Here is a 19,110-nt window from a genome sequence, read left to right on the forward strand (position 1 = left end):
AAAAAAGCTTTAAAGGACGTGTATATTTTACTGCAGTAGCATAATCTCACTCAGATTTTTTTTTTAATCCAACCTTTAGTATTTCAGTATTTATTTGCCTGAACATCGCAGGTCATGATGCTGCTGAAAGACTCGATTAGAACTTTCTACATTTAATTTGGTAGAAGGAACCAGATTTAGAATGAGTCTCCTACTTTAAAGAGCTCATAATGTGATGCACTCAAACAAGGTCAAACTTGTGAATGGGAAACTAGCCCACAGCATTACAGGATCTCCACCATGCTTGAAAGTAATTTTTTATATTTAATATGGCAGGACAGAAAAATTGGTTTTCCTGAAGTGACTCCCAAACAATTGCTATGCATTAAAATAGGATGCAATGATTTTTTTTATGTAAATACCCCAGTTCCTTTTCTAAGAATGAATTGAATTTGTACCTCCTTCACTATGGACTTCAATGCTTGAGCTAACAGGATGAGCTTCATGGTTCAGCCTTACTTTTGTCTCATTTCTGGTCGTTTAAAACTCTAGTAATTGTTCTGCCTGCAAACTCCCATGAAATTAAAAACATATTCACACATAATTCCAAGTGATATATTTTTAATTAAAAAACAAACAGATGGATCCACATCCAGGCAACAAACGCCTGTTTCAATCAAACCTTCAGTGAGAAACAAGTGTCATCGTAATGAAACTGAGAACGGGAATACAAAACAAACAGCCATCACATTTCCAGTGCAAATTATATGGATGTATAAAACATAAATAAGTGTGTAGTTAGAGTTTAAGTCAGGAGAACATCTTTATTCCCAATACTTTAACAACAGAATATGTAAAGTGAGGAGCGGTTGTATAAAAATAAAGTGACTCTGAGGATTGTCCAGTCTGAGGATGAACGTCTGTCAGATGTAGCCAATGATATCCTTGCATATTATTGGCTGTCGGCTGCCCGACTTCATCAGAGCTGCAAACTGGTAGAAGTCTGAGCCCAGCTCATTGATGGCTGAGTGGGATTGGTGGAAAAACGGGACCTTAGGCTGCGACGGCACAACAGGACAGGACAGACGCTTTGGAGCATTGGCAGCTCTGTTAAGATGATCAGAGTCTGTGGACCTCATCCTCACTCTGTCCTCCACTGACTTGGAGAAGCCTGACAGTTTCTTCCTCATGTTGCCAAAGAAGCCTCTCCCCAGTTTCCGTCTGGAATTCGGTTTCAGTTCTGTCGGTTCCGGACAATCTGGCAAGTCCATCCAGTTCTGTATGAGGTCGGCAAAACTATTGTCACCCATAACCAGAGGCTGGCGGTTCCGCCCTCTGGTCAGTAAGGAGTTGGTCCAGTCCTCTGGGTCACTGACCTCAAAAGACGTCCACGTTTCCAGGCAGGCGTCGGATGTGGATTTAGGCCGGATACGGCCGCTTGGTGCCCTGTTCATCCGCGTGCAGGCAGAGGACGAAACACGCACGTTCCTCGTCCTCCTGAGGACAACGCCATCGTCCTGCCAGGATGCCTCGGAGTAACCCGAGTCAAACTCCAAACTCTTCTGGCTGCAGGGAGAGCGCAGATCCCGTCTGAGGCTCAGTCCCAGCCTGCTGCTTGCATCGTCATCCTCGTCAGCCTCCTCCAGGGGGCTAGCTAGGCAGCAGGCCGAATCGTATGTGCTGGCCGTGCTGGCGTCGGACATCCGCATACGTGCCCGCTGCTCCCGCTGCAGAGCCCGCTGCTGGCAAGCGCGCGCCACCGCAGAGTGACGCGCTAAGGCTGGTAGCTGGTTGTTGAGGGGAGCGAGAGGACGGCGGACTTTAGGGCACACTTTCCGCAGCTGCTTCAGATCTTGCAGTGACCTCATCATGTAGTGCATCTGCTCCTGCAGGCAGTCGCTTGAGTCACGCAAGCAAAGCTGAGGACAGAACAGAGAAAAGGTCATTGTACAAACCACAAGAATATGACAGAACTCACAAAGACACATGGCAGTAAGCTTCTACTACGCCTTCCTTATAACCAAAGGTTTTCAAAAGGGCCTTGAGGGCAGGCTGGGGCCTGTCCTGAATGAACTCTAATCAATGACTAAACGCCTTTTCTCTTTTTCTAATCCTACAGACCAGCTGACCTGAAGCATAAAGAACACAGCTCTTAAACAAGTAGACATCGTGATCAGACATGTCTATTTGTCCGTTAATTTACTCAACCGCACCAACACCTTGAGTGAACGCCCTGCCTTCAAATCAACCAAAGAACCTGGACAGATCTAATTGCGCCTCAATTTCTTAGTAGCGTTTAAGATGAACACAGAAGCCTGTGGTTCCTGATTTAACTCCAGGGGTCCTGTTTCTTTTCATGTGTGTAGCATGGAATATAACACTCCAGCTTCCTCTGCAGCTCACAGAGCCGATTGGTCCGAGTCAGCCAGGGAGAGAGACTGAATTCAAGTCAGGGAATCATGTGATGTTGGATGTGAGAAAGTTTCGGAGGAAAAGAAAAGTCAAATCGAGTACATTCGTTTAAGACAACTTTGACTCTGCTTTACCATGCTAAAAACATGTGTCCAAGCCGTCTAGTTAAATCTGACACTGGAAGAACAACAGATATATGCAAACAGAACCAGCAGAACAGAAATTCTTGGAACAATTTCAAGACTCTAGAAGTAGAAAATTTTCAGTTTCTGATCCATAATACTAAGATGAAATAGATCTGACCCCAATAACTGTTAGGTTTACAAACATTTGAAAACATTGACAACCAACAAAACAGTTTTCTTCTACTCTATCTAAAATATTAGTAAAATTCAGCATTATCATTTTTTTATCATTATTATTTCTTAAGACAGTACGATTATTTCCAGCACAATTATGTTGCAAACTTTTCAAGTTTTTAAACTTTCCCTCTGTTGCTTAGGCCTAGGAAAAGTACAGCAGGAAATAGAATAGGTATACTAAATCACAAAATGTTCTGTATGCAAATAATCGCGTTTGTACTTATAAACAACGCTGAGTGACGAGTGACTAGTACATTTCCTCTGAGTTGCAGGAAAACACAATTATAAACTCCCAAATGAAGGAATCAGAGCATCACTCAGCTGCAGAGTTGTGATGAGAGCAGTCTGAACATGTCTAATTGGTTTCATATAGCACTCCATGTCAACTGGGTCTAAATTAAAAATATATTTTAACACATTTAATAAAAAAGCAAACTTACCATCTCGTCAAGTTCTCGTGTCTCAAATTGTCACCTCCTATTAAAAAAACACACGTGATGGACCCGATTAAAAATCGAACTGTCTCTTTAAAAGGAAACCACTACAGGCCTGTTGAAGTACAAACACTTACTTCTGGCTTGTTCAGCGGGTCTGATTCCTCCCATAAACAGAAAAAAAGCGTCCCGGTTCGTTCGGCGGTGCGGCAGAGAAAACTAAATTTCAAGTTTGAGTCCTGCCGTCTGAGCTGAGGATGAGGAGCAGCGGAGTGGGTATTTCACTGCTGTTCTCCTCCCACTACAGCTGCGCGCTCAGCAGCCAATCAGCAGCGACCCGCGTCTGAATGAACCAATCAGAAAGCGGGAATCTCGTTGCACAAATTTACAAACCCATGAGCTTCGTGGTTTGCTTGTTTTTACTGCCTTTACAAATGTAGCCGCACGGAGCTGATAAAATACATCTCAAATTATACTGGCGCGCTGTTGCTTTGTCTTCTGAGCAACAGCTGCACTCTTTGTCTATTTGCAGAAGTTATAAAACAAAATTACCCCTCTGTTCCCGGTTTAATTTGGCCGACGACAGGAGTCCAATGGGAAGAGTCTTCACTAAATGTATCTATTATTCCAATTGGCAATAACGAATTGTTTCTTTCACGTCATTTTGTTGTAAAATGTGACCAATCAGAATGCTGCATAAAATACCACAATTTAGCAGAGGATTTTTAAACTCCAAACTAAATTTAGATACGGTTTACTACATCATTTGCAACCTTCTCATCTTCAGTATTTATTTTTGTTTTTAATATTACTATTGCAGATAAAAATATTTCCTCCAAACAGCAAAACTTTCGTGATGTCACAAAAGATACATCGCAACTTCCTCTGAGTTCTATTTGTTTTTTTCTACACATTTTTTATCCAAGTTCCTCCTTCATATTTGTTTACTTGGATTCTGTCTGGGCGCAGAAAAATGCTTGAGAATGTTTGCATGGACTGCAGCTACATTTAGAAACAGCAAATCTCGATGGTTTATGAAGAGGATCAGGGCAGAAGTGGATTTTGCAATCAAACATCATCATTCATCATGTCAAACAAGGCTGCTATTTAAAAGAAAAACAAAAAACAAAGCAAAAGACATTTACTCTGGTTGTTACTATAATGTGATTTTTTTGGGGGGAACAAAACTTTCTCAACACCCATTACTTCTACCAAAAGTGATCACAATACAAACAGATTTAAAGTTATCAGTTATCCTCATCTTGCATGCACATGTTTACGGTACACAAAATCACCATCATTTCAGTAAATCGTGGACTCAGCACTCCGAAAGAGAGATGTTCTTGTCAGTGCAGTGTTCAGTTTTGACTCCAAGCAGTGATGCTGTACTGGTCCGTGATTAAACTCTTTCAAGTGATGCAAGAAGAATACAAAACTTTAATGAGTGCTGTATGTACACAAGATAAATCAAAAGTTTTGAAGACCATCATTGTCGCCATTTGTTTCTATTTTGCATCCAAAGGGTCACTTATCCTGACTTAGGAGACCTGTCTTTGAAGTGAAATTGAGTCAAATACCCAAAACTGAATTCAAAAGCAACTTTGAACATTTCAGTCTAAGCAGAACTCTTTCTGCCATGTTTCCCAATTTTAGCTGTTTAGCTTGATTCCTGTGTTTACAAACCTTAATTAATAAGGGATTTTCAACAGCACAAGTTTTGCAAACAGACTTTTAGAAATCCTACATAGAAATCCATACTTTTATTGAATTTCTTTTTGTGTCACTGAACATTTTGTTCCTGGAAAAAAAAAACTTGATGTCATTCACATCTGAAATGTTGGAATTGCATTTATGAAGCAACTTTTTGTATAAACCCAATGTCTTTAAGTGTAAAGCTGTAGCCTTTTGTACACTTATTGGCAGCTGGATTACTGTTCATCTGCCTTGCCTCTCTGTATTGCATGTATGCATAAACCTAAACCTTCACACCATCTTTCCTCATTGTCTGCACAATCATTTAGCCACTTCAGCCTCACGTCCTGCTGTCAGTGAACTATTCATCTGAGTGAATACAAAATGCAAACTGCAAATCTGCACCATAAATGAGCTTTTGGATCTTACCCTGGCAGCCAATTGATGCTCTACCTCTCCATTCATAGTATTGAGAGGCCTGATGTCTATGCTATGCTGATGGAGCGAGGAAGAATGCTTTGACTCCTCACTGTTGACAAGCCACAGTTCAGGTGCAGATTTGTCCTCACAGAGTCAATCATTTACATATAAACAGAGATTACATGTCCTGACCAGTTCACCCAACATAAACCATCAACCCAGATATGGAATACAATCTCTTAAAATGCAAACTCTATCATTCATCATTTTTATTAGAATGTCTTCTATTTGCACTTCTTTAATTGGGTTGTTATTGGTGCTGCATCTGACACATGGCTTTCTTTGTGTATCGTTAAAAAACTATCTGAAGAGAGCAAAGAAACCCTCTGAAAGAGTTCAGTGTGCACATTTCAAGTTGCAACATTAAACCAAAAAAAAGGGGGAGTGTTGGTTCCCCACACTCCAGCTGCTCTGCACGAAGCAAGTAATTATACAAGAAACAGTTTCAAGGACTAATGACTAATTCAATTATCTACATCTTCATCCTTGCTTTCCTGAAGCCTTAATAGGTTTTAATATTGTAAAAGTGGAGCCAGACCAAATGCAGAGCAGTGCAGGTTAGAGATGGACTCGTTGTTCTTGTATTTAGCATCTGTGTTCTTTGACATTATTGTCACAAATGAGGAGGGATTATTGAGGCTGTGAGCTCAGGTGTCACTGACTCAGAAGCTGCTTTCACATCATTTCTCTTCGCTTTGTCCTGCCTGGGTTTGTTCTGTTGTTTTGCACCCAGAGATGTTTTTTTTTAAAAGGTCAAGCACTGTTGCCTACACCTGGACTTAAGGGATTTACAGAGAAAACTACTGTTTAAAGGAAATGTAATGGGTAAGATTTCTTTTAAAACGTTCCTCAAAAATTACTTTTGTTTTATGGCCACATGGAAACATTTGTTTTGCAAAATTAAGAAAACAGATTGTGTTCTTAAAGCCTTCAAGAATATCCTCTTTTTCTTTCGGACACTGAAATATTGCTCTCGGGGTTATGAATGAAGTTGCAGCGCCCTCTAGAGAACACAGTTCAAACCAAATAAAATCATTCTGTGGTTTTGTAATAAAGAACCAATAGCCCTGCTGGCTGATGCAGAATAGACACTCAGTTCTTTATGTCTGATTTTAAAACAATTTAGATTTATAGTTCTTCATTAGATATTTACAATCCTTTCTCTAAATGGCCTACACAATCATAAAGATGGCTGACTTCACAGTTGTTTACCAGACAGTCATCAACACCCTTTGTAAGGAGGAAAGCCCCCAAAAAGTCACAGCTAAAGGATCTGACTGCTACCAAAGTCACATTTCAAAGGAAATTAAAGTGGAAGGAGCTCAAGCAACAGCAACCAATGCAGCCTGGTGAGAATATCAAGCAATGTAAGAATTTGGAGGTTCAGAAAGTATGGGGCTCGAGCCGGTGTTAATACTTCAAGAGTCACCACATTAAAGAGTCAGACATACAATACTACAATTGTTGAATTTGTTTGTCAGAAAAATCTTACCTCAACTAAGGGGGAAAGAAAAGACATTGATTACATTTGTATACGAGTTCCCAGAGTCTGGAAGAAATGTGGAGAGACCCAGAAATCAAGTTGTCTAAAGGCCGGTGTAATGTTTTGGTTGTCGGTGGTAATTTAGTGAGTTTGTTGATGTGGGTCTACCAGTAAACTTTAGAGCAACTCATGTTTTCCTGAGCTGACAAGCTTTAAGACGATGCTAATTTCCATCAAGAGTTTGAATCTGTTTACACTTAAAAGTATCAATACCTGCCACAAAAACATGATTCTGCAATTCTGTATTAAATCTTCATTAATGAATCTTATGTAACTGAATTAAGCTTCAGAATTTCATTAGCTACAAGCCATAATCACTAATATGAGCAGAAATTAATGCTTGTAATGAATCCCCTTTTAAATTTGAATAATAAAACAAATGAACATCTGCTAATGTAAGCAAGTTCAGGACAAATTAATATTAAAAGCTGACCTGTAAACCAAATCGTCTCAAGCTTTTTGTCATAAAACTACAGTCTAGAATTACGGAGTCCATTAGAGAAATTCCACTTTAAAAACCCTTTAAAAAATAATCCAAAATTACGAAACTGGTTGAATACATTTAAAAAAATATTTTCATCCTGCATGTGGTTTAAAATCATATTATTTTATTTAAACAAGAGTGGTAAAACCAGTCTGGTTGATGCTTCAGTGGCATTATTTAGCAGTTTTACTTCGACAGCATGCCTTATGGCACGTAACACCTCTCAGCTGCTTGACGTGCTTCCAAATCAAATACAAGTTTAGGCATGTTGCCATTGGGTTGTTTTAATCCAGTAATCTAAGTTTTCACATTGTTTTGTGATATGAACTTTGATATGTCGAAAAGCATGGGAAAAATGAGCAACTTTTTTTTTAATAAACCGTTCTTCCGCTTCCACCTTATTCATTCATCAGGTTTCAACTCCTGGAGGCATGAACACCACACAGATACAGTCACCTTTCATTGGAAACATGCATTTTCAAATCTGTGGAAGCATAGTTACCAGATAAACTATTTAAAACTATTTATAAGTTTTAAATAGTTCAACTATTGAGCAGATTTCTGAGACAAAACCTGGAGGAACATTTGTAATGAAAATGATTTTTGTATTGAATGGCCACCAGGTGGCAGTATCAGTCTGTGACATTTCCACGCGCTGCTTGTAAAAAAAAAAAAACGGAACAATTTGTAACTTTAGAAGAAGATGCAACATTCAATTTGAAAAAATATACCTAGAGCAATGAAACCAAACAGCCCTCAGGAATTAATAACTTAAGTTGTACACACATTTATAAACATATGCAGGCACTGACATGAACTTAAATCCCATGATTATACTTTTAATAAAATTACATTTTAACTGCATTTATAGTTATAATTTTACTGTTTTCGTATTTGCTAAAGTTATTTAGTGAAACCATTCGGCTGAACTTTTCTCACCGTCAGGACTCTAACCTTTTATTTTATTTTCATAATTTAAAATAATGACGCAATAGCTTCAGCCGCAACTGTACAAATTTGCATCGGACATCAAAGCAGCTTGTGTGTATCCGTTACAGCCCAAGAGAAGACAATGATGTGCGTAATTTGACGATTATGGCTTAAAGCTAATAGAAACCAAATATTCAGTTAACAACATAAGCTAATGCAAAAGGAATCATTAATACAGAAATGGCCTGTTCAAAAGTATGTTTATCTATTGTAAGAGGTGCAGGCACACAGAGGGAAGCAAAGGGTGAAATTAGATGATGTTCTATGAAGAGCTGAGTCTTCAAGTGATTCTTGAGGATAGAGGGGGAGACGTTATCCTGATAAAACTTGGTAGGCCGCTATACAACACATGAGAGTCTGGATGTATATCCATATGATGCGCACACAACACCTGGCTTTTCAAAAGTGCTATAATGTTGTGATAGTGGGCTTGGAGTCATCTGTATGGTTGACTATACCGTGTCGGCCATCTTCCTCTTGACACTGTGTAGAAATAAAATCAGCATCTCCATAAGACTTGCTGAAAGTAAATGAAGTGCTTTAAAAGGTAAACTGTAGCCCTGAATTAGATTTTGATAAAACACAGTGGATCAACAATAGCAGAAGATATTGTTCTACAAATTATCACCAGTTGTGGAAATGTCACTTTGAACATAGCCTGGCCATTGCCTTCCTACATAAGTCCACTCAATTCTCATCTCCTTTCAGTGCTCAGTCTGGGATTTCTCCAATTGAGCTTGATTTTTCCAGTTACTTGTCCTGCAAGCTAATCAGCAGGACAAGTTGTGAGAAATGATGTAAATTTTCTGTGCTGCTTTAAAAATTGTAGTCATTTCTTAATGTCACAAATGAAAGTGTAGTACAAAGAGCTGGTTTCTACCAGGCTTTCTTGGACTTTAATCAAATTGGATTCTTTGCTCTCCACTCTTCAACTTTCCATCGTCATCCTTCAACACCACATTTTCTGAACACCAACGAACATTGCAAAATTAATCATTTTGTTTGACCTAAGAGACATTTAATTTTTTGATGAACTGAATGTCGGGCTTCAATAAGCTGTTAGCCATCAGTTCAAATCAAAATTAAATGCTTGAGATGCATTACTGTGTGGATTAGGGCCATCATCCTATAGGAATAATCATACTGCTGCGAGAGTACTAACATAAAAAAAAACAGAACAAAAACCAATATGGAAGAATGATTTCTACTTTATTTAAATTAAATCATATAAGACCAATATTTTTATTTTTTTAACCAAAAACACTAACCTTTCTGCTGAATTAGATTTTGATATCTCTTTAATAATCTCTTTAATAATAAGTATACAGTTATATATGATTATATATAATCATATATAATCATATATGATTATATATGTGTATATATATTCATAGCTCAAAGACAGGAAAAATAAAAGAAAGAAAACAAATTTAGGAGCAAAGTAGGACAAAAAGTAATTAAAGTATATCTAAGAAACTGGCTGTAAACAGAAGTAAAGGCACAAAACACACTGCAATAGACACAGAAATGAATGGTAGTATAAAAAGTGATAGCATGTTAGGTGCACACAAACTTTAAATACATGTTAGCATTTTGTCATAAATTTTCCCCTGCACGTAAAACCTTTTTTTTAATGTTTTCTAAAAAAAAAAAGAAAAAAAAAAGTATTTTTTTTAAAATCATTTTGTAGGAATGTTAGAATAATTTGTGCAGATTACAGAGTTATTATTGGTCCTGTGGAGACATGCAGAATATATGTTTTAGCTATGAATGATGAACCAATGTAAACATGTTTTTTTTTTTGTTTTGTTTTGTTTTTTTTAAAAAAAGCACTTTTTTCTTACAGGTCTCATTTCATGTCCATATGCTTCTGCTGCATCTTAAAAAATAAGTTTCACAAGATTAAACATTTCATAATTTGCACATCAGGATCTAAAAGTTAAATTTAGGCATTTATATATGTGTATATATATATATATATATATATATATATATATATATATATATATATATATATATATATATATATATATATATATTATATTTATATATACATATACATAAAGTATCCTTTCTCTCCTTTAGCAATTGAAAATGAAGAAAAACAAAATACAATAATTGTTGATTTTCGCGGTCAAAGCCCAAAGAGTTGACCATAACGAGCGACTGGATCGGCAATCATTAAAACATTTGGAAGGCTCGTTGGGTTTTCTGTCTCTTAGGTGTCTTTAGAATAACAACAACAACAAAAAAGCAGATTGAAGCAGAAATCGTGGATGGACAGTGCAGTTATTCGTGGTGTGTCTATAAACCGCCCGTCATGGTCATCAGAACTGTTCAAGTAATCTAAAAAGACAAAAAATAAAACAAATCTGTCAGGTCTAAAAAAAAAAAATCAAATAAATCCTCAATCAAGTCTCTAAGTGAATATCTCTGCTCTGACCTTGATTCTTCCTTGGATCGGCTTTTCAGAAGAGGCCGCAGTCCTTCAGGTTGTTCTTGATGATGACGTCGGTGACCGCATCGAACACAAACTGCACATTCTCGGTGTCAGTGGCGCAGGTGAAGTGGGTGTAGATCTCCTTGGTGTCCTTTTTCTTGTTCAGGTCCTCAAATTTGGTCTGGATGTAAGCTGCAGCCTCTTTGTAATTGTTGAGGCCTGTGGGACACGAAGATCAATATTATCTTACAAGACAACATTAAAAAAAAGCCTAGGTCTCACCACAATTTTTTTCTTTTAATGTTAAAAGAAATACACAAATATGCACTACGTTTTGCTGGCCAGTCGTATAAAATGTCAATCAGGAAGACAAAAAATGTGAAAACAAGCCACAGGTTCTGGTCAAATGAAATGAAATAAATAAAGCGGTGCACAACAAACATACAACTTAAATTGAAAACATGACATTTCATGACTAAGTGCAGACATTTGATTGCGAATCTGTGCATGCAGAACAAAAAGACAACATGGGTACAAAAAGAGACTGAAATTTGTATGAAATGAGACATGTTAATGTCAGAATATGCAAAACAGATTCACATAATTATTTAAATCTACTTAGAATGATGAGATGAAAAGAAGCAGATTATTCTTTGAGGATCCAAGCTGAAGATTTATGGCTGTATAAATTAAAGGACTAAGTATACGGTTATTACATCGACTCTGAAGCAATGTTGAAGAACTTTCTATGCTGTCAGAATCTGTATTTACTTTCTGAAGCAGACTATGTCCAATTACTACGAGATGTGGAGACTAGTTGGTATTCATACAGTACCAGTGTACTCAGGGAAGCAGATGGACAGGGGGCTGTGCTCAATCTTCTTCTCAAACAGATCCATCTTGTTAAGGAACAGGATGATGGATGTCTCCGTGAACCACTTGTTGTTGCAGATGGAGTCAAACAGCTTCATGCTCTCGTGCATCCGGTTCTGGGTGCAACAAATTATTGAGAGATTAAAGAACGCCAGCAGGGCAGAAGAAAATTAGTTAACTGAAGCCCTGACTGCCCTCTTTGTGAAAACCGTTCCTAACAAGGAGGCCATGGAAGACATCTGAAATTGTTTTGAAGTCCACAAGACTCACCATCTCCTCATCTTCTGCCAGCACCAGGTCATAGGCGCTCAGTGCGACGCAGAAGATGATAGCTGTGACACCCTCAAAGCAGTGGATCCACTTCTTCCTCTCTGACCGCTGGCCGCCGACGTCAAACATCCTGCGAGAGAGACGCCGAGTGAATGAGACGCTTTTACCAGGCAGCAGATTGCGAACAGTCTTCAAAGTTTCTGTCTTGTCGTCTTGTAAGAGCTACGTGTGATGTACATGCACTATTCTCCAATTTTGCTGGCATTTTTCTTATAAAGTATGGTTGCTGTTGTAACAAGATGACTTAAAGACATGATTCTCCAGGTCTAGATAATTCATGTAGGTGGAGTGAGGTCAAGCAACAGAAAGAGGGCGCTTATTATCAGCAGGCATGACGTCTGAATGGTTCATTTTGAGCGCGACTGAGGGTGAAGAGAGCGACGTTGTGAGGAAACTTCAGGAATACGCTTTCACACCTCAGTTTTCACTTTGCTAAATGTTACCAATTAGAAGATTGTGTTGGTCTCACAGACCTTTAAGAGGCTGAATAAGAGCTGACTAACTGTGACAAACTTCACACAGTTTGGCTCATCTTCATCACTGTTTACATCGGTTTTATTCAGAACAGTCATTTCAATAAGTAAGGACACCCTGTAACAGCCTGAGTGTTTTACTAACATGTGCTTTGCATAACAGAAATGAACACATGGAAATTCAATATCATTAATGATAAGAACTTAAAGCGGCAGTATTATGTACTTTCCAGGCATACGGACCAGTTTATAGAAGAATCAAGTAACAAATGCTACATTTAGTTCTTTTAAAAATGTTGTACTTAAGCATCATAGCCGCCCCCTGGAACCCAAATACAATATTAAAAAGAAGTAAAAATAAAACTTTCCAGATAATAAGTCTTTTTCAGTGAGAAATATATTTGGAAATAGAAAGCGTTGGGTTCACTCAAAGCTGAGATCTTGAGCTCACTGAGGACTGACTTGAAAAAACATCGAAATGTCTTGCAGCTGAAACTGATGATTTGGGCAAGTCATGTCAGAAGTAGATGGGAATATTTCATTTGGTTTTGGGGGTAACATTAGCTTTTAGGGTGTCCTAACTTTTTCCTCAGGTATGCAATGTAAATTTGTTCGTGTATTTTGTGTAATTATTAAAAAAGGTACATCTTTGTGTCATTGGGCACATTTGATTAACGCTCCACAAATTATGTTAAATTTTTAATGTCTATCACAACAGAAATGCCCCATTAAACAAGACACTACACAAACTGGCTCAGTTCTATAAATATGCTAAGCTATTATTATAACCACATATAATTTTTCCTGGACTTTACCTAACAGTTTCCCCTAAGAAAACTTTTAAACACTTCCACAACTATAAAGACAGTTCTGAGAAATGCAGCGGAAAATTGAACAAATGTGAAAAACTTTTGAAATCCTTTAACTATAACCACACAGTCAATAAAATCCCCCACATAGTGTCAGGGAGAAATAACACAAAGAAAGCTGACATATAAAGAAATATTTATCAGCTTTGATAACATTAATGGCGTCACCCTCTTTTCTCCAGATTGGGTAACGACTTAGAAACGTGGCCTTTGTTGTAGTAATGGAAGAAATAAAATAAGCAAGAGACCCTTTTGTCCCTCTAATACAGAGATAAATAAATGTAATGCATGCTGGCAAAAACAGTAGGAATAGACAATCATCTTGATGCATGCTGTAAATAATTATTGCTGTAAAGACACACTAATGTGCCAGTTTTAAAGAAGAGGTTTTTATTTCAGAAAACACATTTGATAAATACAAGTCACTGTCCAAGTAAATATTGAGAACAACCTATGTTCTTGAGCTCCTCCTAATCTGCATGACTATTTTAAGCTGAACAATTTTACAGATCACAAATTGTTATAAATTAAACAAAAATGTGTTCTGTGTACCCATGTCTATAATAAACTTGTTTTCAGTGTGAAAGAAGTAATATAGGCTCCCGGCCAAATATATACAGCCTATTAATGTCCTGCCATTCAGAAAGCTGAAATAGAAGTAGGTTTGCATTTCAAGGATTCTCACTTGAAATGCAGGTCCTTGAAGGTGAAATGTGTTTCGACGATGCCTGTGGTCTTCACCCGGGTCCGCAGAACGTCCTGCTGTGTGGGGATGTAGTCTGACTTGGCTATCCTCTCCAGGTCGTTAAGGTAACTGAGGAGAAAACACACGTGTCAACACACATCTTTTCCACATGCGAAAAGCTGTTGCCTCATCTCATTGAGAAAGCATCTTATGAAATATTGGAGTAAATTGTAAGAGGAAGTCCTGTTTTACCAAGGAAAAAAAATTGTTTTCTTTTATTTATTTTCGAAGAGCTGTGTTTACACGGACGTTTCCTGCAATGAGATATTCATGACATATTAACCAGTAGACAAAAACGCCACAGTTTCACTCTGTTCGGTATTTAGACCAAGACTTTAAACCAAAAGCACTTGTACAACATACAAATAAAAGTTTGTATGTTGTAATTGAAGAGTGAAAGTGGTTTTGGTCTAATACTTCTGCAGTAAAGTTATGTCATTTAATTTATTCTCGGAGTGAAATAACTTAATGTACTGAATCTCTGACTTTTTAACCGACAATAAAATCATTGAGATAAGTGGAAATATTTCAGCTCCTACTCCCTACATGAGTATGTAGGAGCGGCATCACAGTCGTCATCGCAGAGCGTGATCATGACCACTTTTAGCAAACATGTCAGACTTGTGCTCGATTTGTTCATGATGATGAACAACTTCGAAGAAGCTGAATTTGGCAAGCAGCTGCAGTGTGACAAAAAGAGTAAAGCTGAAAAATGTGACGGCACAAAGAACACTTGGAAAGAAAGTGAGGATTTTTACAGAGACAGATCAATGACACGGTTGAGGTCTTTCAAATCTGTTCAACTTTGTATTTTCCTTCTTTGAATCTGTTAAAAGCACAGTGGTCTGGCAGGAGGCGTGCCACTTCTCTTTCTCACACTTCATCTTCCCCTTCCTCTCTCTGCTCTCTTCAAGTACTCCGACATGGATTAAGGCCCAATGCCAGACTCATTTAGTCCACCCTTATATCAACTTACTCTCTTAGCACACTATCAAACCTTGATGAAATACCATCTGTTGTCCACAACCCCCTGCAGTTTTGGCTGAGAAGCAGAAAAGTTTAGATTATGCTAGCCAACACAAACAGAACAATGTTAATGTCCCGGGGAGTCGGATCCTGCCTTTACTGCAGAGCAATCATTTCTGAAACGCGTTACAGTTTCCTACAGACACAACCTGTAGGTCCAGACAAATCAGAGCAGCTTATTCATGCTGCAGCTCGTAGTAGGGTGAACAAAGGTTTGTATTCTCTAGACTTCTGTATCAGATCGTCCCTGAGGGTCACAGAGATAAACATCTCTTGCAGCAGAGTCTCACTGCTGCTGTTATACGGAGCAGCGTGGCCAACGAATGCAGCACTCCACGGCAGAGCGCCGCGTTTGGTGGAAGCTTCACAGAGGAGGTTGAGATTGAATGAGCAGTTGCAGCAGGTTACTATTGTTTTAAGAATAGGCATTTTAAAATGTGTTGATTTATGAATACGGCATGAAGGCCATTCAGACCAGCATCCAAGAATGGCTTAAAATCTAATTGCTTTACAATACTTGGTATTTTTTCCAAATTGGCATCTCTAGGATGTTTATTTTATGATAAACCAATCAAACTTTGAATATAAAAATAAAAACTGTCTACGAAACATCAAATTCTAAATAACATTGTTATTCTTTTTAATATCCAAGTATAAATTATTCTTAAAGGTTTCTCTGTGCATTTTCTTCATATGATGCCTTTTTCTCTGAGTTTTTATTTAGGATTATTGGTAAACATAGAAATTATTCTAAATCTAGAAGAGTTGAGTCATGTGTGAAAATGCTGCAGACTAAGCAAGGCAACATTTTAAAAGTTACAGTTTCAAATTAGCAACAAATTTATATCGGGTCTTTTACCATATTTACTGGACAACTTGACCGCTAATCAACCTGCTTATCAGCGGTCAATAAGCAGGTTTATTTGAAAATTGCAATTAATTTTAGCAGGTCCTCATTTTATTATTATTTTTTTTTTACTTTATGAAAAACTAAATCTACAAAGAGATATGCAAAAGGGAACATTATTGTACCTTTAATAGTCAATATGATCATTTTGCTTCAGCAGCAATTGGAAGAATTGCTGATTTCTTGTTTCAATTAAAAGTTGCAGTAGCATGAAGCCGTGGCATTTCTACTCATATTGATACAGTTAAAATCCTTTACTGCCCCACGGCAAGTTGCTTAAAATTCAAGTTTTCATTTCAGGTTAAAGCTGCACAAACTCACTAGGCTGCAGAGTCGTTGAGCTGATACTCCCGGGCCCGTGTGAAGCAGCTCTGGACGCCGCCGTCTTCCCACAGCCGCTGGATGACTTTGGACAGGTCTTCTGGCAGGCTGCCCTGCTCTTCTGCATCTGCAGACAGTGAAAACAGCTGGCGGGCATCATCCTGTGGAGAACATGCACATGAAAGGTGTCATTTGAATCTATTGGTGCCATCAAGAAAATCTAACAATATATACAGTTTCATTGCAAATCCAAGATTTTTCAAGAAAATGTATGAACAAAGTAAAAAGAGCAAATAATAGCTTATGCTAACAACATGTTCTCATTATGCTTCCATTAATAGTCAACAATGGAAGCAGAAGAATACAGAAACAAAAACACAGAGTCTCTTGTTTACCCAAAATAAATCAGGTAACATGAGGGATTAGCATTGTTACTTTGCCAATACTTAAACTTGATGTTATACTGGACATTAAGTGTGGTCTTAAATGTTTTAAAAATTATCATTCTGAGCCATCTACTGTTGTTGAAAGAGTTAAGACTACAGTTTCCAATTTAAAAAAGGAAACAGATTAGTCATCAATCAGCCTGAAACTGACAAATGGAAGTAATCGAAAATGTTATGAGTCTTACTTCTGTAGCAAGTTTCTGTAACTGTAATTAACACTCTGTTGCCTTGTTCTTTTTATGCCCACGCAAATAACTCCAAGGTCAACATTTCCACAGCACCAACGAACTAAGCAGTTTATAAAACATTTACACTAATCCAGACATTAATCAGAGCAAAACAGCAGCAGGAGGAGCTTTCTGACCAGCAGTATGTACCTGCTGCATCACCTTCATGACGCTACTGACCCTGTGCATTTTCACCTCAAGACAATGGCTCACATAAACCTTTAGTGTTTGCTGTGTGGGGCAGACTTCCATGTATTGGTTAACCATTATGCGGGCCTCAAAGGCATGTCAGCCGCAGCCCACAGGAGGTCCAGTTGGCTAACATGCCACACAATGTGCACAGTGCAACAGTGACTAGATTTTATAATGGCACCAACTGTTCTTTGTGACAATCAAAAGGAAATTAAGAAGATCAAATGCCAACTTCTTCAACTATCCGACTCCAGCGATTAACCACACCACTCTACTGTCGTGATGAAGGAGTGAAAGAAGTGATACATCTCTAAAAAATCCTCATTTATTCTGTTTTTTATAGATTAGAAATGACTTTAGAAATCACATTTGACATAAAACTGTAGACGTTTAGGTTGAGTTAATGCAAGACAACGAGGAAAAAGTATATTGCGCCTGTTTATGCAGTATTTACAGTTTATACTGTATATAAACATCTGCTTTCTACGTATAGGAAAAAAAAGAGATGGGTTTTTCCATTGCTGTAATTGTCTAAGTCTAAATATTTCCCTGAGTTGCCCCGTTGAGAGGTGGTTGTTTGTATTGTACTCCAACAGATTTCTGCAGGCGGCCATCTTCAAAGTCTGTCCTGGTATTTTTCCCCAAGAATAACTATTCCACCTCATTTAGGAGATCTGGATGGACTCTGCAGCGTCAAGCCCCATGGGGTAAATCTGATGAAAGCTGAGGGTTTTAGATGCTGAGATTTTATCTCCGCATTTAAAGCATCTTCATTGCACAATCCTTGTGCAAACATCCAGCAGGTTTAACATTAATGTTATGAGCTCTAAGAACAAAATCTAGTCATTTTTATAGTCATGGTGTTATTTCAGAAATGATTCTTAGTCCTTGAAAGCAGAAGTGTGTAATTTGAAACCCTTACCGTTCTAGAACTGTCCTCATATTCAATCTTCAGGTTGCTCATGGCTTTGATGATGGCCATGATGGACTGGATTGTGTTGCTGTAGACCACTGCTCGGTATTGCTTGCACTCTTCTTCTGAATACCCATCTTCGTGAATAATCCTGGAAAATAAAGCAAAGCATTAAACTGAAAATATAACAGGCCTAAGCGAAGAAGTGAAAGCCAAGTTTTATAATAAGCTGTATTGAACACAGCACATATTTTTCCCCTTAAGTTAAATGAATGATCTGAAAAATGTAAGCGTGACAAAAGGGTAAAAATAAAGACATCTGGTAGGGAACAATACTTTTCACATCACTGGAGAAGTCATTGTCTTTCTTGTTATAAAACATTTTATTACCGACAAATCCACCAAAGGACACAAACAAATATTTATTCGTTTTCTGAGATTTTGGCCTGAGAAATAAAAAGGGAGACGTCAGTGTGACTGAAAAAGCACGAGGCTAAATGAGAAGCTGCTCGGCTCGGAACCAAACAGAACCATCTCCCCCGGTGTGTCACGGCCAAGATGCTCAGTAGCTGTGTGGTGTGCTGAATGGGACCTAATTAAAATTCAAGTGAGCTCACAGTGAAATACTGTGAGCCCCAGCCAAAATTACTGAAAGCCCATGGTGTTTTCATCCTCATACAAACAATACAAATGATGTGTGAAGCATTTAAGCACCAATCCTGAGTGTCTGAAGACAATTTTTACTAATGTCCCTGAACATACAAATAAATCTCATATTTATTTAGCTTTTTTCTAAGAATTAATGTCAAGCCAATTCAAATATATGCAGAGATGCTAGTGTATAATTTTGATATAATAAAACAGTTTGTAGTTTGGACTCAAACTCAGCAGAGGTAATAATATAGTACATGCAAACTATGGCATGCTTGTAGAGGACCTGACTGGTCCACAATTTCCAAAATGTCATATCAG

General features: G+C 37.9%; 2 protein-coding genes across 2 annotated transcripts in view; both read right to left on the reverse strand.

The window, feature by feature from the left end:
- Positions 1-583: 583 nt before the first annotated feature.
- On the reverse strand, positions 584-3,442 carry LOC129352471 (PAK4-inhibitor inka2-like). The gene is made up of 3 exons (XM_055021492.1): positions 3,325-3,442; positions 3,194-3,230; positions 584-1,898 (listed from the first exon to the last, which is right to left on the reverse strand). The coding sequence occupies exons 2-3, from the start codon at positions 3,194-3,196 to the stop codon at positions 903-905; spliced, it is 999 nt and encodes a 332-aa protein (XP_054877467.1). The 5' UTR covers positions 3,197-3,230; positions 3,325-3,442; the 3' UTR covers positions 584-902.
- Positions 3,443-10,435: 6,993 nt separating this feature from the next.
- Positions 10,436-19,110, reverse strand: part of LOC129352933 (guanine nucleotide-binding protein G(i) subunit alpha-2-like) — a 47,479-nt gene continuing 38,804 nt past the window's right edge. The window contains exons 3-9 of the mRNA XM_055022146.1: positions 18,148-18,289; positions 16,361-16,521; positions 14,047-14,175; positions 11,960-12,089; positions 11,652-11,805; positions 10,820-11,035; positions 10,436-10,722 (exon numbers count right to left, since the gene is read on the reverse strand). Of these exons, the coding sequence (XP_054878121.1) occupies positions 10,845-11,035; positions 11,652-11,805; positions 11,960-12,089; positions 14,047-14,175; positions 16,361-16,521; positions 18,148-18,289 (907 nt within the window). The 3' untranslated portion in view covers positions 10,436-10,722; positions 10,820-10,844. The remainder of the gene's footprint in view (positions 10,723-10,819; positions 11,036-11,651; positions 11,806-11,959; positions 12,090-14,046; positions 14,176-16,360; positions 16,522-18,147; positions 18,290-19,110) is intronic.

Source organism: Poeciliopsis prolifica, unplaced genomic scaffold (genome assembly GCF_027474105.1).
Source record: "Poeciliopsis prolifica strain line A6 unplaced genomic scaffold, Auburn_PproV2 SCAFFOLD003, whole genome shotgun sequence".
NCBI lineage: Eukaryota > Metazoa > Chordata > Actinopteri > Cyprinodontiformes > Poeciliidae > Poeciliopsis > Poeciliopsis prolifica.